The sequence below is a fragment of the Tachysurus fulvidraco genome, chromosome 12 (genome assembly GCF_022655615.1).
Source record: "Tachysurus fulvidraco isolate hzauxx_2018 chromosome 12, HZAU_PFXX_2.0, whole genome shotgun sequence".
Classification (NCBI taxonomy): domain Eukaryota; kingdom Metazoa; phylum Chordata; class Actinopteri; order Siluriformes; family Bagridae; genus Tachysurus; species Tachysurus fulvidraco.
In genome coordinates this window covers 14940794-14968564 of record NC_062529.1, presented here as the reverse complement: position 1 = coordinate 14968564, position 27771 = coordinate 14940794, and the positions used below count along the sequence as shown (strand labels likewise).

Below are 27771 nucleotides of genomic sequence, written 5' to 3'. Positions count from 1 at the left end.
ACAGTTTTGGAATTGATCCAACAGGAACATAAGGTCAAGGTAAATATAAATGTTTTTGCTGTCTTCGATTTGTTAAAGCAGCATCATCAGACAATACATTTAAAAATAGATTTACTTTTATGTTGACTGTTATTGATGATATATCATGTACACGGATAAGAAAATAGAAAAATAAATTCCCTGAAATGAATTGGTATTCGTAGAAATAATCATAAAGCAGTTTTAAGCATCTCACTTTATCCAATGTCTTAAGAATATGGCCATGAGCAATACAACATTGTATATATATATATATATATATATATAATAGTAAAATGATGAAGTGGATAAATTTATTACTCATACACTGGCTCCTTATAGCTGTCTTTTTTTTTTTTTATTGCACTGCTGCTGAATAGACATAAATACATCTGACCTTTTGTAGCCCTTTATTCAGTCTTTAAAGGCTGAGCACAATGCAATGTCTCCATTTACAGCACAAAGGGGCAAATAAAGATACAGACTCTCATTTGTCTGGTTCCCAGATAAAAGCATGGAGCATTCAGGAAAATATATATTTTTATCAGTCTTTTCAGAGGCACAGCACTGGTCAGATCTGATACCAGCTCTTCTACCATATGACTATGAAAGGTTTCAGACAGTCAGTGAATTGTCATGGAATTGTCAGTCAAGGTGACTGCACTGCCGAAAAGAGACCGTTTGAATGAGCAGGAAAGAATCTTCAAGATTATGTAGGTGGTGGCATGGGAAAACCCTTCACACTGACACATTTTTGACTTTTCTATACAATTCTAAAAACTGCAGCCTTTCCTGAACTGCACTATGTGTCTCTTTTCCCCTGTGTCTAAAGTTACAGCGCTTGAAAGTTTCGTAAGTTTCCTCTGTGAATCGAGTTCTCACATTGATTATCAGTATCATTCACATCAGTCACTGTCTCGTTCCCTTGAAGTAAAAGTCATTCACGGCATTTAAACCTTTCTATTTCGTTTTGATAAAATATAGTTATCTTCTCTGAAAATAGAGATGTCAAAAATATTATTGGCCAAAATTCAATTTGTTACCCACAGAGACATCCAACCATGTTTTCCCAGGTCCCCACACATATCACTCTTCCAGTCATCATTGTTTTAAGACTATACTATCACTTGTATTTTAACCCTTTACCAGTATACTGGTGTTCCAGACCATTGTCTTATCTGACCATTTTAATCAATATGATTTAAAACAAGTCTGATATAAAATTTGTCACACGAATAAGCGTTTCTACCTCTGTTCGGAAAATCATAGTGGTTAAAATGAACACCAACAAATTTGCTTGAAAAGATATGCTTATGAACAAGCACTTTGGGTATCTTATAGAGCAGAAATGGGTATCAAGAACAAAAAAATAATTCATGGCTGAACATTTAAAAAACAACAATTGTTTGGCTTCTGGCAAAAAGAGTTAATCGTTATTGTTTTTTCCAGGTGCTTACCAGCTCCTGAGCAGAAGCTCCTCTTTTTGTGTCATTTGTTGCGGGATGTCGCGCCACAGTCATCGTTTTGAGCGGGACTTGCGGCCCATCTGGGAGCGCAGAGAACGCAGTGGTGTCAGTAACAGCTGCTTCACAGCTAATGGCTGTGGCTCCTCTGCCGTCTCTGCCACCTCCATGGCCAACAGCTCCAACAATCGGCCTGGACTACTGCCGCTGCCGGTCATGCCCTCTCTACTGCCCACGCCAGCTACCGGGGCAAACAGCACCTGCAGCACAGAGCTGTCTGGCAAGCGTTTAGCATCGACTTGCAGCACCTCCACCACCAAGGTAACACTCATTCCACCCACACCCTAGAGCCCCATAGACTTCCTAATGGTCTCTTCTGCTACATGTAGGGTGTTAGCGAGAGCTTGGCTAGTGTAATATCTGGGATATTTTCAGCAATTCTAAAAGAAGCAGTTGTAAATGCTTGTACTAGATTTTTAGAAAAGATTCAGCCCATCAAGTCTCATTTCAGCCAGCTTCCTCTATATTTATCCTTCTCTCTTGTATGTATTATCTCTGCCCTAAAAGTGGTGGAGATTTCAGGAAAATACCCACATGCTGTCTGTGTTCTTGGCACTTACCAAAGGAAAAAAAAAAGATTAAAGCAGTAGATGATCTTAGGGTCAATTTCTATCATCCATCATGAAAGGCCTGGAGCCACCACCTTACCCCAGCATATCCCCACATACGATGTTTCATTCCTCATATCTCTAGCATCCATCTCTGATAATGGACGGGAAGGCTGATTATTGATCCATGTCAAGGAGAAACTTCTCTACATTCTTTCAAATAGTAAAAGGGAGATGGTGGAGATACACACAATCACAGCTCCCAGGCCTCTAGATTAAGGACAGTGTGGGCTCTAATGTAATATATTTCTGCATTTTGCATATTGTCTGTTTCCCCAAGGGTAATATATATTGCGGTTTTTAGTACATTTGATTCCACGGATGAAGCAGTAGATAAGAAATGCTGGCAGTTTCACCAAAGATATAAATGACATTGTTGTCTCTGTTTGTTGTCTATAGCCACTTTAGCCCTTTCATTTTTGAGGCTTATGTAACATTATGTGTTTGCTTTGGCTTTTATTTTCGCATACATTTGCATCTGATCAGAGATGATACCCATTCACTGTATGCCAATTGTTTGTTTGTTTGTTTGTTTGTTTGTTTGTTGTTGTTGTTGTTGTTTTGCTTAACTGTAGGTAACACCTGCCACTCAAATTGCAGAGATGCTAGTCAATTATCCCACAGTTGGCAAAATTGCATCGCTGAGCCACAGATGACCTTAAAGCTCAGTCATAATAATGTTTTCAGATAGAAGCAGTTGTGTCAATTGATTATGTAACTGAGGAATTATGCTTTTCTGGGGAAGACTTGATGAAATCTGCTCTAAAATGCCTGCAGTGTTGGGATGCCGTTATTTCTTTTGTATTGCTAGCCTATAAGATTAAGATTAAAATGTTTCTGTTTTTCTCCAGTTAGCCTGCCAGAGTCTTACTCATAGCTCTTTATGGCTTGTATGAGTGTCATACAGTATTATCCACTTGCCCAAGGCTGTTTCTTTTGCTTTTTTGCTTTTTCTTTCATTTTAAATAGGGCATGTTAAAATGATAAGTATGTGCCTGAAAGCCTGTTAACATGACTAGTTACCAGTGATGGGGTGTGTAAACATAAACAGTACTGAAGTAAAAGAATAAGTGGTATAAGGTATGTAAAAGTTGTTACTTTCAAATATCAATTACTTAAGTTGTCAAAAGTAAAAGAAAGAAAGTGTGTAGTTAAAAGTCTAGTAGCGAGTTTCTCCATTGGCTCTCATTAAATAAGCAGGGATGTGTTTCCAAAAAAATAAAAAAATTCACCCAGGAAAATCCCGGAGTTCTTATTTAGGTAAAGTGATGGACCATGTTGCTGTTGTTGAAATTGTGGTAATACTATAGTATAAGAGCTACAAAAATGTCTCGCTTTACTATACCGTGATCCTGCCATGAAAATAGCCACTGATGCTGACATGGGATTAAAAGAATTATAAACAAACAATACTACTGAAAGATCCATTTATTACAAAGCTAGTTAAGTAACTTTCAAAATAAATGATAATTCCATTCTGTTTATCATTCATGTTAATGTTTTACTTAGACACAGGTTCTTTCAGCAACGGGCAGCTTTACCACTTGATACCGAGTCTTGACCGAATCTGTAGGCAAATCACGTTCACAACAGATTTAGTAAATAGATACTGCAAGAGGGTATGTGTGAGAGGGTATTAGCATAGTATCTGTCTCTCTCTCTCTCTCTCTCTCTCTCTCTCTCTCTCTCTCTCTCTCTCTCTCTCTCTCTCTCTATCGCACACACACACGCACACACACACACACACACACACACACACACACACACACACACACACACACACACACACACACACACACACACACAGAGCTCCCATTTGATTTTCTCCCATGATCATCACTATCTTTTTTTGGACTGCTCTCAAGATGCCTGAAGGTTTATCAAGTATCCTCAGTCTCTATCTACGGGCTGCCCTCTTTCCCCTCCTTCAGCTGTTCAGCTTTGCAGATGGTTTTTCAGCAAAGTTCGGCCCCATTTAGATTTTTGTTAAAATGGCAATATGCAAAATAGTATACCAAAACACAGAGCCCCATGAACTTGGAAATCATTTACTTCATGAAGAGAAGTGAAGAGGGAAGGGATCTATGGGAAAAGTGTTCAAATATGTCATGCAAATGTTCTGCTAGGCCCTTTTTAATTCAGGCTCGCTCATAGACAATTCCAATATTTCAACATTCAGTAATCAGTAATCTCTGAGATGATCTTTTATTCATCAATTGTAATCTGTAAGCACCTTGATTTATCCTGATCGGGAACTCGCCCTAAGGTCTGCCAGTCGAACGTGAAATATAGAGATGTAGATCTTAGATTGTCAGTTTAGTGATGGAAAGCTATTTGTTAAGTGATGAGAAAACTAGAAACTGACACAATTGATGTGATGTGAACATGAAATTCATTCAAGAACATAGCTACTCCCTCAGTGCCTTCGGCTAGAAGGGAGGAATCCAGAAACCAGGGGCCAAGAACGATTCGTCTGATCCTCGAGCAGATACGTACTGAAGCTGCTCAAACATAAAGGAGTAAAGCAACCATGGCTCCCCTAAGAGTCTGCGATCATTCAGCTCTCCCAGGCTCTTCCTTGAGGAGCCAGCAGAGCTGCCATGAAGGAAAGAGCCCACTTTGTAGCAGACCTCTACACACAGATGCATCAGTGCTCCTTCTCGATTTTGTCAGTGCAGGCGCATGCCCATGGCAGGGCTAAAGAGGAGGCTTCAAGGCTGACAGCGAGGATAAGAATAGAAAATAAAGAGCACGACAGCTTGTACTCTGCTTTGGGTCTTTTCTCAGAGGCAGATGGTGATCCTGGCCAGAGCTGAGAAGATTAGATGAACGGAAGAATGCCATTTCGAATTGAAATGGCTTATTTAACTAAAGGAAGGAGATCTTCCAGACACATGTAGGGATGAAATGTAACTGCAAGCTGCAATCAGTGATGGTTCACTTTTACTCAGCAAACAGATGATATCATGTCACATACTATACATGTTGTCATTTTGACAGCTCTAAAGCACAGCACATGTAAACGAAGTGCATGTGTTCGGAGACAAAAACGGCTGCGTATGTGGATAATGAGCACAGCATACTGGGGAGAAGATAACTAACAATCTCAAGTGTGTCCATACAACCAATATGCAGGCGTTTAAGTGGCGTGCAAAAGCGTGGTAAACAATTCTGATGGAAACATTCTGATGGAAATAATTGTCTGAATAGTCTGAGTGAGTTCAGGATCAATAATCAGTAACAAAAATAATAATGCTGAATGTATACATGTGAATATAATTCTGAATGTATATTACTTTTGGTAAACTTGGGCATGGGTGCCTTTGTAAGCCACACTGACCTAAAAAATTAACCCCAGAATAAATTACCAGGCTTGTTCTTGGGGCAGCTGATATGCATTTAGTGACAAATCAGTAAACAACTATCATAGACCCAAACAAACTCTGCCACATTGTATAGGGTGCCATTACTTTTTTCTAATGGAATTTCCTCATTTTCTTTGTCTTTATGGATTTCTTTTGGATTGCATTAATGGAAATGAATAAACTATAAACTGCTGTAACTTACACCAGTTATACAATATAATAAAGTCTGTTGTTCGGAGTTCACATTAGTGAGTTCTTTTATAGAAACTAACACATTTGAAGGAGCTCTGTTAGGATAAGTGTGTTTTTCCAGACTAACAGAATTTTTTATGAATGCCAGATTTCTCTGGAGAAACTACTTACCTTTTGTACTATAAAAAAATTATATGATTGGCAAAAAAATGATTTAAAAAATGGGCAAAAAATGTCAGTACAAAACAACAACAACAACAAAAAAAACATTTTCACAAATCCAAATACAACTGGAAATTTCAGCATTGTAATGGAAAAAGGAACAAGTAGCGAGAGAGGGTTTTTATGTCCGTCTCAGGATTTGAACCCTGAAAATAAAACGCTTAAACCTTAAAAGATTGTACAGAAATATGAAATGGTTAGCATTTAATAGTGGCATATCATCCCTGTGCAACTCTCTCTAGTGTTGTTAGTCATCGCAGGAAGAGTGTCTGTAATGATTCTGTAATCTTTGAGACACTGTGATTCTTTCCAAAGATGTTTCGCCAAGTATTACTTACAGTACTTGCAGGTTTGATCACTTTTTAAACCAGTGTCTCACAGAAAGCATTGCTCTGCCTAAATCACTGATGGTTATATAAATGCAGCATTAAATATCCTTTATTCAATGTGTTGTTTATTTGATACTTTGTGTTATGGATTTTGCTCATTTTGATGAAGGACATCATTTTTCTGCCTCTCGAGAGAATTAATAGTGATGTGGCATGGCTGATTATGATTTAATCCTTGTTATGTTTAATTGACTGTAATGTAATCTACACCCATTCATATAAATACAAATCCGTGTAGTATTAGTTTAATAGCATTCCGCATCAGTGTGTATGTTTGTGTGTGACTGAAAGTGTTTCTTGTGAAGCATTTACGAAGGATGAAATGCGATCTCTAATGAGACCTGACACGGATGTAAACACACACACAGAAAAAAGACACACACACACTCACACCTCGCACACACACACACACCTCGCACACTCTTTTAGTATTCAGGATGAGCAACCAAAATATAAGTCTAGCAGTAGAATCCAGTAATCCAGTAAGTTCCTTCTCCTGAAATGAAATATTTACTGTTTGCTTTTTCCAAGCAGAATGCACCAAGTACGTACAAGCAAGTTAGCCAATAACCAACCGCTAGTGAATTTATTTACACCCGGGGCAAAATCGAAAAGCTCATATTGTTACATTAATGATACCTGGGTGTGTGTATTTACACATTATATGGCAAGCAGAAGTGTTTATAATAGGGTGATTGTACATGGAAGGATTTTAATACTATACAAGTACAAGATGAATTTTTCAGCAGTATTAATATTGTTGTTTCTCCTTAATACTAAATGGCAGACATACTCAAGAGAATTGGAGAAAGTAGTAAAGTAGTGGGCTTTGAAACACAGCTAAAACATAACTGCTGCCTATGGCACAAAACCTTTACAAGACTTAAGCAAACTTTTCTATTCCATTTTGATGCATTTTAATAAATGTATACATCAGTATTACTATTGTTTAGTAAGCTTTAAAATTTTCACTGCTTTTGTGCTTCAAAAAGCATCATCCATCTGTATGGTACTGTACATCAGTTCTTCTGTAGTTTTGCCTGTCAACCATGGAACAAAACAGGCTTAGTGGATTTTAGTCTGAAAGTATTTCATTCAAGCTTAAGGCAGTTATACAATACTGCTGTATGACAAAACTGCAGAAGGTTAGACTTTTTTTATTATTATCTTTTATTGTAAAGGACCATTAACACTTTTATAATCAAGTGAAAAGATATGAACGATCCTAAAGGAATTTCTCTTGCGGTTATTGTTGTCCTTGAGATAAAATTAAAATAAAATTCTTCAGTGAATTCCAGTGTGTAATGATACATCATGACACTTTGTGAGAATGTATTTACTGTACACGTTTAGAGAAGTTGCACTGTTTGAACACGGGCCTGCTGTGATCTACAAGAAGGAGACAGAGGAAGTCGGGCATTTTAGCCAACTTTGAAGCTCTATTCCTATTAAAATGATGCCTCGGGCGTTGCTGCAGAGTTCATTAAGTTTCAATCAATCATTACCCCAGGGCCAGAGACTTTTTGTTTATTTAATCAAAATTTTGAATTGAATTGATACATTTATTTATCTGTTTGTTTGACTGATTTGTTTAGCTTTTCACAGACAGACAACATTGTTTAGCATTATTTAGGATTTCAGTCATTTCAGTACAAACATTTCGTCATTCAAATTTAGTTTAAAATTTTGTTATTTTGAGGATCAAATTAAATCATGAAGCCGGTATCGTGCATCAAATCGATTCATGACAGCAGAGTATCGTTACACTGTTAGCACTTTTGAAGCTGCAGGTTGCAATTCACTCTCTAATCTCATTCGGCTAGTTTAGAGTCAGTTAGGCTGCACACGCCTGCTCGAAAAGGCCGATCCACACTTGTTTTTTGGAAGGTTCCTGAGGCTGGTCTAGAACACAGTGAACCTCCCAGATGCTGCTGTAGGCTTGACATCCTACATTCATCATTAAGTTATAAGGAGCTTCTGTGGCACACTGCTGTGCTGCATGCTCTCAGTTTCAGAATCAACTCTTTCTGCCATCATACCCACATACTATTTGACTCACTTTTTATTCACTCTTGTTGTTTGATGTGTTGTTTTTTTTTTTGCTGCTGCAGAAATAAAACAAAATTTTATGTACAATTTTTACGATATGGTTCTTTAGTTTGTCCTTCTGATGGAATCTTTCTGTATAGAACCCTATAATAAAAGGTTACCTAATGAAAACAAAAAAGAATAGAATCTTTAGAAAGCTAATAATTTCTAACTTACCAAAAGAACATTCTAAAGCAACCTGAACTCTGGAGCTTGCTTTTGATTTTCATTCAAAACTTCCTTCATTTTTAAAAAAGCAGCAAATGTCATTACCCACATTCACGCTCACGCCTTGTACATGATATGAATTTGGACATATACCACTGATGGACTGACCATGAGAAATGAATAAATCATACCATTATGTAATCTAACCATTTGTTGTGCTTTAAGATTTGTTCAAGCTTTAAAATTTGCGTAACCTACCTGTGCTTTAGGCTTTTTACATTTCATTTTATTTTTATTTATTGAATATCGGTATGAATTTGTCTATTTAAAGTAATAATCATTGCTTGTTGAGAATTTCAGTTGAGTTAAACAGATCATACAAAGACATTTATTTCATTCTATTTATTTTCTTACCCTTTTCTACACTGTTAGTGATTTGACCAATTTTAATTTTAATTAAAAAAATATTTGTATTTTAGATTTATTGCTTGTGTATTTTTCTTTATCACAGTATCACATGGTGCTACTGAGTTCACACAATGCAATGTGTAATGAATATTCAGTGGCTCATTATAACAACTAGCTGCTTTGTTATCTAAACTGATCTTTGGCTTTTGGCCCCTGTCTCTGCTCTGTACAACATTCTTGATGAATAACAATGACACCGGTGTAGAATTTACTGCTTTAAATGTGATTTATAAGTGCATTGATGGAGGTAAAATTGGTGGACATAGCAGTGTGCTGATGGAGTTAGTGAAATACCTTTATTAATATATAACATACAGGGATTTACTGTATGTTGATTTTGCGTAAACACACTTGATGCAAATGAAACTCTTGTGCCTGTATTTTTTTCCCCTAATATTATTCCCTGAATTATCTGAATTAAACCAAAGCTGTGATCCAGTTATTAGCACCTGTTTATGTTTGATGAAAATAGGTGTTTATATGTTTTTCCCCCCATTTCCTTGATCTCACTGATTACTGTTTGTTCTTTCTTCTACTTCACTAGTGTATTTTCATAGTCAGCCTACGTGATGAATGATGAAAGGGAATGATTTCCATAATAGTACAAAAGCAGATCATGAATTGTCTTTATTGAAATAGGCGTTTGTGACACAGTAACATATTTAAATAGAGATTTAAGGCAATTAAACTATACAGCCTACTAATTGAATAGGGTTGTGCTTATGATTTGAATGTTTCAGTGATTGCATTGCTTCTCTTTATGAGCTTGTCATATTAATAATCCAGGAGTCGTATTCATGACTTAAGATGAACTGTTTTAATAAATCAATTTGCGTTGTCTTTTGTGCAGAAATGTAATTGCTCTGCAACACCAAAGAAATATGTTCTGCCTGTTGTGTCAGGTATAGTGGCATATACATTTAGTCTCTCTGCAGGTAATATTCAACTATCAAGTCTCACAAAGTCATTTGTGCTGTTTTTCATTGCCAGTGTAATGAGACAATTCCTCCAAATAAGTGTGAAATATCTTTTCTCATACTGGGTCTTTTCTTTGATTTAGAGATGGTGTGAGGCAGAGATAATTAGTAAAATGTTTTCTGTATAGATCTCCCTTCCTTTTGCCAAGTCAAATTGCTGGCATCCGACCTTGGGTTTTCCTACATTATTGATGACACTAAACTAGAACAGCAGCACAATTAAACGAGCAGAAGAGAATGGAATATTAAGAAAGCACAATGATCTACCAGTGTCTGACACAGTATGTGTAATTTGGGATTGTGGATGATAATTAAAGCTCAGGGTGTTCTGTTTAGCCTGTTTACTTTTCTTATTTGAAGCAGGTTTCAGCACATGCCGTAGTAGAAAACCAAACTGCGGGACCTGTTCTTACTCCCAGTGTTAGATGGGGACAGACGCCCATTAACCAGTCTACTCCCTGGGACACAGACGAACCCCCTAGCAAACAACTGAGGGAGAAAGATAATACAGGTAAAGAATGCCGGTGTGTTTTTGAAACCTTGTTGTTCTTAAGCTAAAATCATCTGAAAATCCATCTTACCTTTATCGTTTTTAATATTTTACCTGATTTTATTTTATTATTATTATTTTTTAATCAGAACAGAGCATATGAGTCACATATTGACTTCCTTTCCTCAGGTCAGATATGGCCTCCAGCAGTGCCCACAGTGAGCCAAGCAAGTCTTCTTTCCCACACCTACGGCATTCCCCAGACACCGGTTTATAGCCAGGGAGTGACTGTCCAGGCACCCATCATAGGTGCCACTCCCCCCCTTCAAACCGCAGTGCCCCCGCCTCACCCGCTTCTGCCCTCGCATTATCAGCTTACCCAACCGCCTTCGCAGCCAATGGCCAACATAGTGCTCAATGTGCACAGCCAGACACTAGGGCTCACTGGCCTGCCACCTATCGCCATGTCCCCAATGCCTGGAGTATGTCAGGTAACTCAGACTGCCCAAACAGTGCTGGGCAATGGCCATCTAACCCACCCCTTGGTGCAGCCATCCACCACGTTAACCAGCAGCGTCCCGATGATAAATGGACAAGCATCTTCACATCCTCCTCCTACCAACGGTTGCACCACTCAAGAGACTGCCAATGGCCTGCAGATGCTCCGCACGGTCGGCATGGGGAAGTATGAGTTCACAGACCCTTGGCATCCCAAAGGTAAAATTGTCCTCGACTTCAATTTTTTAATTCAAATTTAAGCTATTGTGTTGTTTATTTTGATTTTGATTTTTCTAAATGTGTGGGAAGAGATGGGTGAAGCAATAACCCTGGGAAAAACGTGCTTTCTCAGTCCAAAACAGCTGATGATCTTGCACACATTTATTACTTTCTTGACTATCACCCTCAATAAATGCTCTCATTCATCTCTTTCTCCAAGCGGATAAATGCACTCTGCTTTGTTTTTCTTTTCCACTTGTTTTCTTTTTTTCCTCCAGCAAATGCTATTATGATAACTTCATGAAGTCTTAGGGTTAGCTTCTGCAATATTCTGCAGTTTTTCAACAAACAAGTGCCTTGATGATTAATGAGAGTGACATAGAATTAAAGGTAGAGGACGGTGGGGAGTATTTTATTTTATTTTTTTCACTTTTGGTTGTTTCTTCATGGTGCTTCTTTATTCACCATAAAAAATCAGTAACTGGTATATGTTCATAGATATAATCCAGATTTTACTTTTACTTAATTGCTATATGCTGTTTGTGCAGCAGTCTGTAATGTGGCAGAAACTGGTAAGCTTAATTTATCTTGCTGTTTTCTGTCTTAGGGGCATTAAATAATACATTTCCAGCTTTGCATACATTAAACAACTGGAAAGCAGTTGGTCATGTAATCAGTATGGAAAATTGTGTGGCGGCACTAGCATGCACTTTTGGCCGACGGTGGAATCTAGATATTTTGCTGAGCTAAAGGCAAAAAATCTGTTCCACTGCCTCTTTTTTAAATTGCATGTCATGTTGCATCACTAGTAATATTAATCTTCTATAGAGGGAGCGATGTGAAGACAGAGAGCAGCTTCGCTCTCTACTTATCAGCTTGTCACTGAGAATGGAAGGTCCGTTCAATAGATCATCATCGCTGTCTTTAAGATCCCTTAAGTTCATTCATAAGCTCCCCAAGGTTCTGTGTCAGAGTATAGCAAAAATATCAAAATAAATAACAAACTAGAAATAACACTTTCTATTCACTTTCCACTGTCCATACAAGCATAAATACATGCAAAAAAAGTAATCACAAAGCTTTCTTCAACATTAGCAGTGATACAATGCAAAGCAAATGCTGACCTCTTGAGTGGAAACACAAAGCAGAAAACCAATTTGCTCTTTTTGACATACTCAATTCTGCTCTCTGTGATTAAAGCAAAGCGAGTGGATAGCTCATTAATTTGGGCGATTGGAGAAATTAATTGCGGCGCTCATTAATGACATGCGATCCCTTGTTCATAATAATGTGTGTTAGTGGGAGTGAGTTATACTGTACCTCTTACACTTTCAGTGTGAAATGAAATATCAAAGGCATGTTATTGTATTCAAAGCAACAGCTCACTCCAAACATGCCCCAGCTCTGTGTTCCTCTCTCCTCCATCAACAAGACACATCCGTCAGCTTCTTGACCTGCACTCTACTGCTGGAGCAGTGATAACCCCTGGCACCCGGAGAGCTCAGAGGTTTCAGCAGATTAGTAGCTTAGAAAATACATTCATCAACAATGGTTTGAAGTCTTTTTAATAAAGAGCTATTTTTAAGTGAAAAACAGTAATAAACAAGCCTGCAGTAACCGTCCTAGTTATGTATCCTCTAGATATAACAGATCAAGACTGAGATATTGGGTCTGGATCTGGACAGAATATAATCAGACTAATAATCTGTTCTACCAGTGGAATAAAATATTAAATATTATGTAAAATCCCTTTATGACATACTTAGGTTGCTGAACTTTAAGGAATTATAAATATACTTCAGCAAAATGATTTTCAGCATTTATTTTTATTCAGGCTACTTTTTAATTTTTTCATAGTCTTTTTTTAATGACTACAATTTAACAAATGTAGTCATTAAAAAAACATCAGTCTGAATAAAGATGACTAATACATTTCTAGCTAAGTGTTGTTTCAGCACACAGCGAAGGTCACCACCACAGACAATAATTTACTTTTAATTTTTTTAAGTAAATGTTAATTGAGGTTTATCTATATTGTGTATTTAACCTTGGCAAATTGACACAAAATCTAAAAAAAAAAAAGTCTACACAACCCTGCTAAAAGCCTGCAGGTTTGGGAAAAAATGAAACCAAGATAAATTATATTTTACTTTTTCATATTTTTAATGTGGAATTACAAAGTTTACGAAAAACAATGAGAAATATTTTAAAGAAATAAAAATGTATAAAAACGTACAATAAGCTAGTCGCACAAGTGTACTGTCAAAACACTTTTTGATTGCATTGGCTTGGCAATATTTTTTTTTTCTCTGTCCTTCAGAAACATTCAAGATCCATCTAATTTTAAGTGCCTCTCCCATGTCTAGTCCATTTCAGGTCACTACAGGGTGTTTTAGTCTGCTTTGGGTCATTGTTGTACAAAAAGTCTACAGTTCCTTTTTACCTTCAGTTCAGCAGTAGACACATAGTGGGTTTGCACTAAAACACTGGTGCTTCAATTTCTATATTTGTTAATGAGGGCCTTTACAATGTTTCATGTACATTTAATGTTCTGTTCATTCTTTTATGCCCCTATTCTTATCAATGCATTTTAAGTAAAATTACATGCATGAAATTACAAACATCTTTGTGGATCTCGGTTGCAGCAGTCAGATGAAACTGAGATGTGAAGAAAATCCTACAGAAACAACTGATCTCTATTTTGGGGGTAATCCGAATAATTTCTGGGATTTCTAATTTCTCAGACTTTTTTTTTAATTTACTTTTGAACATTTTGAACGCAACCCCAATAAAAAATAAAAAAGGGTGTGCAACCAGGTTATTATAATCTTTCGATTTTTCTTATTTTTCCCTAAAATGCTTGTTTGTCCTGACTTCTGATTTATCTTGGTTTAAGCCTGCTATTTAACAGGGATGTGTAGACGGCTTGTATCCACTGCACATAAAACAAGAAATTAATTAATGTATTAATCATGTTACATGTGCAATTTGTAATATTAACATTTTGCTTTAATGCTAATATCAAATCTTTCAATAGAGAGAAAATCAGTTTGAAACAGTTAATTTCCCCATAGAGAGGTTTACACTGTGAACTTTAGTTTTTTTTAGGAGTGTTTTGCTGCGAGAATATCTATGATTTGGCACTGATTTAACCTTGAAGAGCAGGTCAAATTGAAGGAGAGGTTCAAGTTAAAGTGCCTGGAGTATGGGTGAGCTTTTAAACCTTGACTGATGAAGGCACTGTGTGAATAATCACAGATCTGATTTTTCAGAAGAAAGAAAACGTATAATAACCTGGTTGCATAAGTATAACTTTTAACAATAATACATTTTTTGTAATACAGCACTTTTGGGTAAGAGACTACCAACTTAGTATTATCTTTATTTGGCAATTTTGTTCCACTCTCCCTTGCAATATTCTCCAAATCTTATAAATTGTAAGGCGATCTCCTTTTCACAGAACTCAATCAGACAGTTCAAAACTCCTCGTTCCTTGTTCATCAAGAAAAGTCTGCTACATGATTAAATGTAAATGATCTTCTTCTCTTGAACCATTCCTTTTTTATTTAAGGGGTAGGTACGGTGGCCGAGAAGTGCAAAACACATTAACAAATCTGAAAACACGACGACAATTCAGACAACCCGGAAAAGGTAGGTATAGTTTGCGAATGGAAACTTACGGATCAGCGGACAAAACACCTGTCATTCACCTGTATATCTTGAATGACAGGTCACTGATACAATGATCGGTAAGTTTCCATTCACAAACTATAACTACCTCTTCCGGGTTGTCTGAGTCGTTGCAAGAAACACATTAACAAATCCGAAAACACAACGACAATTCAGACAACCCGGAAGAGGTTGTTATAGTTTGTGATTGGAACACTTACCGATCACTGGACAAGACACCTGTCACTCAAGGTATACATGAAGTTCAACAGTCTGCCGCAGGGAAAAGTTGGAATGGATGGATGGAATGGGTTACTGTGGATTAATTCTGTTATTGTCTTATATTTAAATGGAGAACTTTACACATAAGATTCCATACCTGTGTATCGGTAAGTTTCCATTCACAAACGATACCTACCGTTTCCGTGTTGTCTGAATTGTCGTTGTGTTTTTGTATTTGTTAATTTGTTTTCGGATTTGTTAGTGTTTTGCACTTCTCGGCCACCGTAGGTAGGCCATTATTTTTGGTGGATTGTAAATTTTTTCCTATTTTGCAGCAAAATATATTGGTATTTGGAGCTATTAATTATTCTGTCTATCTTGAGCAGATTTCTATCACTAGCTAAAGAGAAGCAACTCCAGAGTTTGATGCTGCCACCACCACCATGCTTTACTGTGGCTATAAGTGCTCTCTGGGTGATAATCTGTCAAAAACATGTCTTTTAGATTTTGGACAAACCTTACGTGCTTGGTCTCATCAGACAATAACACATTTTGCTACATGGTTTGGAGTGATTTTAAATGAGCTTAGATATTTTTGTGAAAAAAGGGCATCTGTCTTACCAGCTTACTCAGACATCTACAGAACACCAGAGATTGTCACAGGGAGTGACCAGGACTCCCCAGATATTCCTGCAGCTCATTTACTGTTGCTGTTGGTCTCTTGGCAGCCTCCCTGTTACGTTTTCTTATTATCTTTATAATCTATATATTATATTATATTATAGAGTTATTTTTGCTTTTGCTTTTTCCCCATTAACATTTCTATTTGTTTTCTTACTTTCAGTCTGTTGCTAAAGTTAAATGTCGGAAAACACCTGATGTAATTTATCTCGGTTTCATTTCTTATATCACAAACCCTGCAATTTTAACAGAAGTGTGTAGACTGTTTATACAATTCAACACAATTGTTACACAAAACTAAGAAGCATCAGATCTATCTTGTCCTGGCCTCAGGCTTTGCCCTTCATATCTGTAGACATGGCTTTGTGGTTAATTGGAAGAGAGAGAGAAAAAGAATGGTCTCATTCAGTGAGCTCTGAGGCTCTTTGTAAACAGTGTTTGCATTCATTTATTCTGACTTTATCCTCGCATGTGTCCTACTAGTGAGAGCGCTTTTGAGTGTGTTTCATCCCCATATCTGTGCTTCTATTGTTCTCAATTCAGCATGCCTTTGTGCTCGAAGGACAGATTTCACAACTTCAGCATTCTCTCTAGTTAAACCGAGCACAAAGAGCGCTCCCTGTAGACTATACTGTACCTGCATGCATCCTTTATTACACTGCTAGGTATTAAAAAACAACAAAAATGTCTTTTTATTAGTAGTCATCTGAAATATATTGTCATCTTTGTAAAGTGTATGGTTCATTCTTATTCCAATGTTTGTTTGTTTGTTTTTTTTTGCCAGGATTTTATTTTAGACAAAAGCAATGTTTTTTTTTTTCTTTAGTAAGAATAGCTTGAGCTGGTTAATCGTAGGTCCACCTCCAGAGAACACTGACCCATTTAAATAGAAAATAATTAGCTGCCATGCTATTCACATACCCCAGTCAAATTAACAAGGAACATTTTACTCAGATGATCGCATATGTCCCTTCAGTTTTTGTCAGGCCATTAATATGCAGTCATTACAGTTTTTCGAGTTTCTTTTTTTAATTAAGGGGCTTTTAAATTCTTAAACCCTATTATCTAACCCTATCATCTTGCTAATATATAGTGCTGATGTGGAGATGAACAAGCTTTAAGAAAGAACACACAGAATCACTTACATATAAGTGTATGCACACAGGCACACACACTTATATGTATGCATATATACTGAACAGACACACACACACACACACACATATATGTATACATATATGTGTGTGTGTGTGTTAATGTATATACATACATACATACATGCATACATACATATATACGCAACATCTACTTTAGAAATTTGAGTATTTGAAAAACTACCGATCTCTAGGGATTTTCACACACAGACTTCAGAGTTTACACTGAAATACAAAAACATTTAATAAGCAGCACTTCCAGGAGAATAGGTCAGAGGAGAATACCTAGATGGCTTCATTCTAACAGGAAGGCTACAGTAACTTAAATAATTACACTTTGCATCTGTGGTGAGCTGAAATGTAGCTCAGAACAGTTAGAACAGTGGTGGTTATTTACAGTATGTTACCATCGCCTTCATGGCATCTCCTCCTGGCCTGCCTCGCCAAACGTTTGCTGTATTTGACATCTAAACTTTCAGGACTGTTGTGCATGAAAATCAGAGGAGATCAGCAGTTTCTGAAATATTCAAACCAGCCTGCCACTATAATACCATTTCCCCCCTATTCTATGTTTAAGCTGAACAACACCTGAAGCTCTTGACCTGAATCTGCCTGATTTTATGCTCTGTGCTGCTGCCACATGCTTGGCTGATTAGATAATTACATAAATATACAGCTGGACGAATTACATGAATGATCTCAAGATAGGTTCAAAGTATATTATCATGAAGAAAAAACATTTCACAATGCCTAAGCACACCGCAGGACATGGGCACAGATGTATTAAAGAGTGGCATCAAGATATGAATTCACTGTCATTACCCGAGAGATTCAGCACAAGATACCATCCGGAGTTCTAGGACATGTCTAGACTGATGAGATGAAGGCAGAAAGTTATTCCAGGCCTGCTATGGCTCCATCAGGGAAGATGTCTATCACTCACATACTTTATTAACTGCAAAGGATTTATAACCAAGTATTAAACATGAACATTTTGAGCATAATTGTAGATAGCTGTGATTCATCCAAAATGAAAATATCCTTGAATTAACCCTGACAGAAGAGAACATTCAGTGCCAGAGTAAAAGTGTCCGTGTGTATTCATGTTGGAGTGTTTATTTATTAAGCGAACAAAATACAACACTGCAGTGAAAGAAAAAAAAATCAGAAATAGTAGAGATATTGTACACTATACAGTAATACAATGTGATGATCATACCTTCTTTCTTTCTTTCTTTCTTTCTTTCTTTCTTTCTTTCTTTCTTTCTTTCTATTTGTGTTATTCTGCTTTCCTTTCGATAGAAGTGTAGAGGTTTACTGCTTAAGGCAGTTTAGAACAGGGAATATTTCAGTCCATGCGAAATCACAGCTTTTTCCTTCGGGATTAAACATTTTAAACAGTCCCGTGTGGTTTTTTTATAGATGTGTAGCCAAATGTTCTTTCTAATGAGATTGTTGACCTTCTGCTTTCTTCTGGCGCACAAATCTCTCGCAGTATATTTGACAGTTTTAATTCCCCATTTTCCTTCATCTTTTTCAGCTCTTTAGATACACAAACAAATGATTCTCTTTTTAATCATGTGCTTTTGACGCTCAATTTAAATTGCTATTTGTGTTCTTTCTCTTGTTCTACAGAAATGTTGAAAGAATTGAACCAGCAGCGGCGAGTGAAAGAATTTACAGACCTGAAAATAATTGTTCAAGGCAAAGAGTTTGAAGTCCATCAAAATGTTCTAGCTTCCTGCAGCTTGTATTTCAAGGACATGGTTAAAAGGTTTGCCTCTCTCCTGTTGTTGATCCACTCTGTTCCTTTTATAGGGCACATTTGTGTGGCTTCCTTTACCTTCCCATTCTCTTGCAGGTGTGAAGACTTCGGTTCCTATCACAGGGCCAGTAGCCATTCCTCCTGTCAAATAAATGAATGTGTATAATTGTTGAAAAAGGTCAGCACTTATCCTGCCCTTTCATCTCCATGCACTGAATGAGCAAATTTACATTTTAATGGGCAGGAAAAAAGTTCCATGACTGGGGATTTTCTTTTTTAAATGTATTGTAAATGTCAAACTTTATCTGACATATTAGATTAGCACTTCACTCTGCCTCTTCCCTTCAAGGGCTTGGACTTGTAGTCCTATCTGTCTTTAATTCATCAGTTATCTGCTGTGAATAAATGGCTATCTCTATGCAAATTTACACACAACTCATAAATCCGCTTACCATTTAAATAAAGAGAAACACTTTTTGTTTTGGATTTTTCGGGAGAAAATTGTCTTGTTTTGACCTTACAGATTTTGGCATGCTCTCTTCAGCTGGTAAAAGTGGCTGTTGATCTCAGAAAAGTGCATGTTGGATGATGCCTGGAAAAAGTACATTTTATTCCTTTTTTCCATCAACCTTTCAAACAAACAACAAAAAAAAACAACCTAGATTATATGATTTCGCAGAATGTTTTCACAAGTCCAACAATAGCACCAGACAGAATAAAGCAAGCCCATAACACAGTGTGCGCAGACACAGAGAGCCTTTTTAAACCCTGTGATGCATAGATGCCTTGACTGATATTAGCTTCTTAAGTTGAAAAAAGCTTTTTTTTTTTTTTTTTATCCGAAAGAGATTTTGCTTGTGAAAATGTTGCTTTGTGATCTGTAGGATTTGTGACCAATTGTACATCTGCACCTTAACACTGTGTAAGAAGGATGAGAGGAAGGAAAAAATGCCCTGAATAGACAAAATTCCAAAAGGTTGAATGACATCAATACGGAACTTTGAAGCCACACTTTCATTCATTCGTTCGTTCGTTCGTTTATTTATTTATTTATTTATTTATTTATTTATTTATTTATTTATTTATTTATTCATTCATTCATTCATTCATTCATTCAGTCAGTCAGTCAGTCAGTCAGTCAGTTAGTCAAGTCAAGTCAGTCATTTCAAGTTATTTTATTCCATCAGTCATGTTTATTAAACACTTTATCATGTTCAGGGTTCTGGTTATTCTAAACAGCCAATTCCAGGAGCACTGGGCATGCTGTAGGAATAGGTTGCCAGACCATACACTCACACTTGCACCTGGGGTGTTTTAGCAAAAAGCCAATCAATCTACCAGTCTGTTTTTGGAAGGTGAGAAGAAACCTGAGGAAAACTCACACAAACCCAGGGAGAACATAATCTGCTCACCAACACATAGCTTAGAATCTGCAAATATAATTATGCTTATTTTAAGTCATTAAAATCTCCAAGCCTACAGTAGTTACATTTAACACCAGTGTTGAGGGTTAAAAGAGTATCAGGAACTATAGTTGTGTAGTGCAGCATACTGATCATTAATATTAATACATTTACAATCATCTTTGCAAGCCAGTCTTTATGTCTTTATTATCCATCATACAAGATGCAGTGACGCCACAAGGACAAATTTAAAGTGGAACTCTGGCCGTTTGGATGGTGGATTTGGCCTGAGCTGCGTTATCCTATCTCGCGGGTAGCAGCAATGAAAATTGCATTAGGAGCAATAACAGTGAGTGTAGATTTGACTCTGTTCTCAGTGGAGCACAAAATGTGCTGATACACCTCTCCAAGCTATTTGAGTTCCACCAATGTTTGAAGGTTGAATAGGATGTGAGGTTATCTTAAAACACAGTTTCCTTTTTTTTTTTTTTTTTACCACTCTTTTCATGCAAGTCTGTGCACTTAAATAACAACAATTGCTAAAAGCCAAGATGGTGGTACAGAAAAGTTCAGCCATTTTCCTGCCAGATACCATTGCTGCATCTGTTCAGTTCTTTTTTGGAGAGTGGAGATTGCAGTGTAACCAAACTGACTTCAGCTACATCTTGTCTGAGTTAATGGAAGCTCGATAGAGGTGTTGTTTTTTCAAGGGAAAAACCTGACCCAACCCTTTTTTGTGAAAAGGCTTATAGTTTCCTCATACGCTAATTTATCTAATGGGCTTTTCTTTTATGCATTTTTTTTTTTTGCTGAAATTTGCAGTCTAAGGATGTGTATGCAAGTGTAATGGATTTTTTCCCCCAAAACGTTCCATTCCATTTGTATAAAATCTGGTCAAAATATTGGTCTTTTCATTGATTCCTGCATTAGCTTGTGATCTCAATTTGTTGTCAGAGGAATGACAAGCCTTTGATGGAGCACATCGAGTCTTATTTTGAAAAGAAAGCTGGTCATTGTCTGCTTGTCCATCATTTTTTTTGTCCACATCAATGGTGCATGTGTATCTAATCATCTGTAAGGAGCACCTGCTGTTTTTCCCCTGCTCAGAGTAAAGCTGCATAAAAAACTAAATCATCACTTTAGCACACAATCCATTTGGCCATTCTGCTTTCAGATGCGCTGTGCGTCTATTCAGAGTCTTCCGTCTGTTTTTCTGATAAGCATAAGTGAGACAACCTCACATTACTTTTTCACTTCTCCTCAGAGACATCATGACATCTTTTTTCTTGTTGCTACTGATGTTTTTAATTAATGTTTAGTGTCTGAAACTAGCAGTCTATCCATCATGAGGTCTGTCATAATTCTCAGTATAAGTCTAATTAACAGAAAGTGAAGATATTTCTATAGTGCATGTATTGCGTCATCATTTCTTAGTGTTGTCTGTCCCTTTGTGTTGTACACATACAAAAGATTTGAATATTTTATCCATACACTGGTGGAATGTTTTATAGTTTGTCAGTGTAAAGCAAAGGCCCTCAAACTCATCCACAGGGGCAGGAGGGTGCAAATATTAGTCTTCTTAAAATCGTTCCTCACAACTCCATGCATTTTAAATTCAGTTGCAGATACTTAACAACTTTGGGTGACCAATAATAATAAAAGAAAAGAAAGAGGAGCTTAGAACAGGGATATTAATGACAGCTTTGAAAGATTTAGCTGATTTAAAATACTCCATGGCCGCCAAGGTCTTAATTAATAGCCTTATGTGCAAAAAAGTAAGTCTATTATGCACATAAATACGTCCATTGTAAGATATACCTCAAAGACTGGCTGAGGGAACATGGAGCAGATAATGTGTGTACATCATAAATGCACTTGCATTGCACACAAAGGCCATGACAGAGAAAAAAGTGCTTTACTGTTTTGAACCACTTTTGTGTGGTTTTTGAGCTGGCAGATTTAGCTAAAACCTGGAAACACACGTTAACAATATTAACTCTTCTCAGTTCATCTTGTGTACTGGGACACACAGGTGAACAAATGTTATGTCTAAATTGAGCTGTTAGACTGTGTGCTGGATAACAGTATGTTGTCTACTCACAGCTGCCCATTATAGTGTTACATAAAAATTTGATGAGATGGTAGCCTCTAGCATAAGTCAAGTATGAAAGCCTTGCCTTACGAATATTGTAGCTCTCAAAACAGGACTTTGATGAGTTGTGTGTTTGGCTAACTGAATATGCAGTTTGATGCAATTTTATCTAAAGGTGCAAAATACATGATGGTGTCAATGCAACTTATTAAACCTGAACATCACATTAGGAACTGCATTTACACACCAAATGTAGTACAGTATATCTTGAGATGTTGAAGGCTAAACCTCACCATTTAATAAGTCTAAATAATGAAATTATTTATCTGAATTGTGCTTTTAATAAAATGATCAGTTTCTCAGAATGATATGAGTTAGTATTATGACGCTGAAGGTGCAGTTTTTCATATTATTTTTCATATCACTGCATGTTTGTACATATGATACCAACAGCATTTAAACATTAAAAAAGCATTCATCTTGTTAATATAATGCATATCTCATGTCTACACACTATTATTCATTTATTCATATCGAGTTTCAACAGTTTCACTGCATCTCACTGCTTTTAGTCAGTATTATACTTTGTTTCCTCACTCACTTTACTCTTCTGGGATCCTCTGATGTTGAGCTTCCGGCTGACAGAAACATCCCCTGACTTTTCATGTGATGTAATTCACATAGATCTAATTCTTTATAAATTATGCATAATATGCTGACTTTTTGCACACAGCGTGTCCCAATCCACTTGCAAATTAGTGTTCATTATTTTGTATTTTAACAAATCATCACCAAAGTCTCAAAGCAATGCATGCACACATTTTCAGATTTTCATACCAATACAATGACCTTTATTGTTTTAATTAAAGAAACTCCCAGATAAACAGCCACCGGTGTCTGCTCCTTTCATTTGTGGAAAATAGGAATTGTGGCCATTTCTAGCCTTCCTCCTCCTTCTCCTCCTCCTCCTCCTTCTCCTCCCCCACTTCCTCCCCCTTCTCACAGCACCAGTAATTCCTCTGCTTTATTAGCTTGGCCATGGTACTGGATATAGTGAGTATAGGTAAAGAGCCGTGCTTGTTATTAAATTATTGTTTGCTCTGCTAAAAGCACAAAATTTATTTCCAAACCAAGTATTTGTACAGGGACTGTACTCCTGAAGCTGTCAATTCACATTCATGTAAGCAAACAACTGATTGCACAATGGACTCAGCTGACTACTAATTTGATTTCTCTCTCTCTCTCTCTCTCTCTCTCTCTCTCTCTCTCTCTCTCTCTCTCTCTCTCTCTCTCTCTCTCTCTCTCTCTCTCTTTCCCTCTCTCTCTTTCCCTCTCTCTCATACAAACACACACGTTCTCACTCCACTCAGTCGTCGATTACTTTTGCTTTTTGATTCGTGATATTTCTACTCCTGCATTTACAACTGACCACAATAAGCTGCAATTTTTTTATTTCGTTATTTTTGTTTGCCTTTTCTTTTCAGGAGTAACATTCTTGATTTTCCAGCCACTTCCAGAGATTTACCCCTCACCTCATATTGAACTTCTGCCTCTTCCCCCAGTCAGGCCTATATGACGACTAATACATCAGTTCATACACAGGCCATGGTGCACTTTACTTTGGCAGCAGCTGAAAGGTGTTTTGAGACTAAACCCAGGTCCCAGTCATGGAATGGTACCTCTCCCAATGATGGATGGCTGCTGGCTCTCTGTGGCAGGACCGATTCTTTCCCTTTTCCTATCTCTTTTCCTCTCCTCTCCTTCCCTATGTTCATTTACTCTCTCTCTCTCTCTCTCTCTCTCTCTCTCTCTCTCTCTCTCTCTCTCTCTCTCTCTCTCTCTCTCTCTGTTTCACTGTCTGCCTTCATATCAGATCATCTGTGTGCATCTCATATATCTTTATATTGCATATACAATGGCATACAAAATGTACAACCAGCAATTTTGTATTTCATTATTTGCCAAAAAAACAATGCAACAAGTGTTTTTTTTAGCTGTGTATTAAAATGTGCATTAAATTGAAATACAGTCAAATGTTGAATTTGCACACAATTTTGTTATATTTCAAAATTTGTTTTAATCAAATTTTAATACAGTGACATAATGATTATAATCATCTCAAATTGACAGCTGCTTTTCATCAAAGGTGTAAACCTTTACAGCTGTATGTTAAGCAAGAATGATGATATCTTCCTTAATATGAAAAAAAAGCACTTGGTAGCACACAACCACTTAGATTAGATTAGAGTGGATCTGTGTTTAGCAGTCCATGACTCAGCTTGGGCAAAGTTTTAAGGGATGAATGAATGAACAGAGTAAATGCATCTCTACAAGTGCATGGTTTGCATTGAAGTTAATGAATGTGTTTTTTTTTTCTTTGTCCCAAAAGCTTCAAATGTGTTTCAAATGCATTGTCTGTTCATTCTAAATAATGTATTTGTATTTGGTTACATCACCAATATACAGTACTGTATATGCAATACAGCTGTTGTTGTCACTATTGTACCGTGTGATAAAGCGATATCTCAGACCACAAAATTGACGCAGATGTCAGTTGTGTTTAATATGTGTATTTAAATGTGTGTTTGTGTATGTGTGTGTGTGTGTGTGTGTGTGTGTGTGTGTGTGTGTGTGTGTGTGTGTGTGTGTGTGTGTGTGTGCATGTGTGTGTGCGCAAAGAATGGGAAAGAGGAAGTAAATGCAGAAGAAAATCTATTACAGCAATTTCTGTGCCATTACCCAGTCAGTTCACACATGCGTCACTGCTTGGCTGGCATTAAGGCCTAACCTTTCATTACTATGTAATTATCACAAGCTTTTATTTCAAGGGGCTAGTTTGTGTCCTGTTATAGTGTCAGTCCTTTACGTAGAACTCCTTAAGACTTTCCCCAAACAGGGCTGCAGAGCATTCATCTGTCGATCAGCTCTCTGTTTTTCCTAAACAAGCTGCTGCTCCATTAGTGGGCCATGCAGTCTGCACTTCTCATACAATTTTATATATGTATTATGCATGAAGATGCATAACAACCAATCCAGATTTTCCCCCTCAAGCTCTGCCACACTTCTCAGACACCGGCTATAGTGAACTGACAGTTTACATTTCAGGCATTTAGAATCTGTCTGCATGCCAGGTTTTAATCATTGCTCTTAAGGCTTCTTGGGGTTTTTAGACTCTATTCTTCTCCACTGTCTCCAGGTTGGCTGGAGAGAACAGGAACGGTGAGAAGATGACGTTGACGATGAACAGCATCGGTGCTGATGTTCTTGAGATGCTGCTAGAGTTTGTCTACACAGGCTCACTTATTATAGACTCAGCCAATGCCAAGACCTTACTGGAGGCTGCCAACAAGTTCCAGTTTAACACTTTCTGCAAAGTCTGTGTGTCTTTTCTGGGTAAGAAGATATGATGTTTCCATTTTTCTCTATACAGGGTATAAAGACAGTGAGCATAAATGCATAAAATGATGCAGTTACAGGTGACTGTTGTCTGCTGCTGTTGTGTTGTGTTGTACATTCTGCTATACTTTTAATACTGTTATAAACAGTGGTTACTTTAGTTACAGTAGACTTTCAGCCAGCTCAAAGCAGTTTTATCAGTTCTCCTCTTTTGTTTGTTTTTTGATATGAGATCCGAAATACTCAAACCAGCCCATCTCACATCAACAGCCATGCTATGTTAAAAGTCACTGTGGTCACTTTTTGAAATTCTATGTACGTGAAATTCTGTTATTAACTGAAAGTTAAAAACCTTGGTTGCATAAGCATACATTATAAGCATACATAGACGTCAGGTCTTGGTCTTTTTGTCCTTGTCCCTTTAACCCATACAGTCAAAAACAATTCTTTGCCTTTACCTCACAATTGGTTGAATGAAATGAAATGAAATTGGGATATAGAAGCCTTTATTATCGCCACATATACATTAAAGTATGGTGGAATTATTTTCTTCGTATAACCCAATTGATGAGGTTGGGGTCAGAGCACAGGGGAATCTGTGGAACAGCATCCCTAGAGCAGGGAGTGTTAACAGTCTTGCTCATTTGCCCAAAAGTGACAGCTTATCAGTGCTGGGGCTTAAAACCCAACCTTCCGAACAACAGACCAGAGTCTTAACCACTTGAGCCACCATTGCCCCTACAAAACTTGTGACCAAACTTGTGAAGAAAAAAAATTATAATTTAAATGCATAATTTAATTGATTTTTTTTAATTACTTGCTTCATAATATATTTCAACTAAAAAAGAAAAACGAAGAATCGATTTTTCTAAGAAATCTTCATTAGCTCTTCTTCCTCTGAGATCTCATTTCACTTCCTATGCCACAAATTTTCTGCTGGTTCCTGATTGACAGGTGTTGACTAGTGTGGACTAGAGTGTGTTATTTGTACACTGGTTCATCATTATAGCTATCATAAACACTTCCACACTATTTATAAGCATATCCAGGCATTTATATACTGGTCCCAATGACTCTACTTGTATTCAATCTTGGAAAACATTATGTGTTAGTAATTTGACTGCTTGTTGGACATCATCCTCTGTGACACACAGTAAAGATTGGAGCCATACATATTTTAACAGGGATTCTGGCCAAACAGTCGCAGCAGCAGTGGGCGAGATCATCACTAGGAATCTGTCTGTGGCTTTTATATGCATGGCTGCTGTAGTGAAATATAGAAATTATTGTTCACTTTGAATGCATTACACACAAATTCCATCTGAAGAGTTATTTAATGAATCTGTTGGTTTTAAATAATGCCCTTTTCCGAATTAGCAGTGATGAGAAAGTTGAAACACTAGTCTGGTTTGCCACATTTCAAGCAAAATCAAAAAGTCTGGAGAATGATGGGAGCTTTGACAGCATAGGTTTGCTTTTTCCCCTCGTCTCCTGCGCCTCTGCCACTGTCTTCCACTGGGATCTGCAACTTAATAATCCATGAATACCTCAACTCGTATGAAATGACATTCACTCCAGTAGGAATTCAGTGAAGAAGAGCAACAATATTCAATGAAAAGAACGAAGAACTCGTGAAAAAAATATATCTGCAGCCACTGGTGTGCTGTGTCAAATAAATGATAATGAATTCAGTTTGGATGAAAAGTATGATGTATGTTTTTTTTGTGTTTTTTTTTAATTAACTTTTTTTTTTGTAGATTTCTTACAAGTAGGATCAGGATCATTGTTGCATTGTTGAAGGAATGTTGGATTTATTGCTTTATTAAATGGGTTGTTCCTATGTTTATCTTCAATTTGTCCATTCCCTGTAATAACTGATAACTACTCTTAAGGCAGTACAGTGAGATTTCAATTTACACCTTAGAAGTGTTTGTGCTAGACCGGAGTAAAATTGTCACGTCTTCATACTGTATATGCAGTGACAGCAACGAGCATTGTTGAAGCTCTGGTTCATTACAGCTGGGATGTAAAGCATAGTATAGAGCTTTTGTTTCGTTGTGTTGACCTTTTGTGCAGTAGGAAAAAAAGCATGTGTCTGTCTGCACTAATCAAAAGGCCCAGGTGAGCCTCCTGCTGCCATGTCCAATCGATTTTCTCCTCCCGG

The 27771-nt window shown here is 37.1% G+C and overlaps 1 protein-coding gene across 3 annotated transcripts in view; it reads left to right on the top strand.

Moving 5' to 3' along the window:
• The window catches only part of LOC113659303 (kelch-like protein 29), an 83525-nt gene that overhangs the window by 21696 nt on the left and 34058 nt on the right, over window positions 1-27771 (top strand). For 2 of the 3 annotated variants that reach the window (XM_027171989.2, XM_027171987.2), the window contains exons 3-7: window positions 1468-1802; window positions 10379-10529; window positions 10698-11225; window positions 18587-18725; window positions 25408-25604. In XM_027171989.2, the coding sequence (XP_027027790.2) occupies window positions 1521-1802; window positions 10379-10529; window positions 10698-11225; window positions 18587-18725; window positions 25408-25604 (1297 nt within the window). In that variant the 5' untranslated portion in view covers window positions 1468-1520. The remainder of the gene's footprint in view (window positions 1-1467; window positions 1803-10378; window positions 10530-10697; window positions 11226-18586; window positions 18726-25407; window positions 25605-27771) is intronic. The other variant, XM_027171988.2, reaches the window with a different exon arrangement.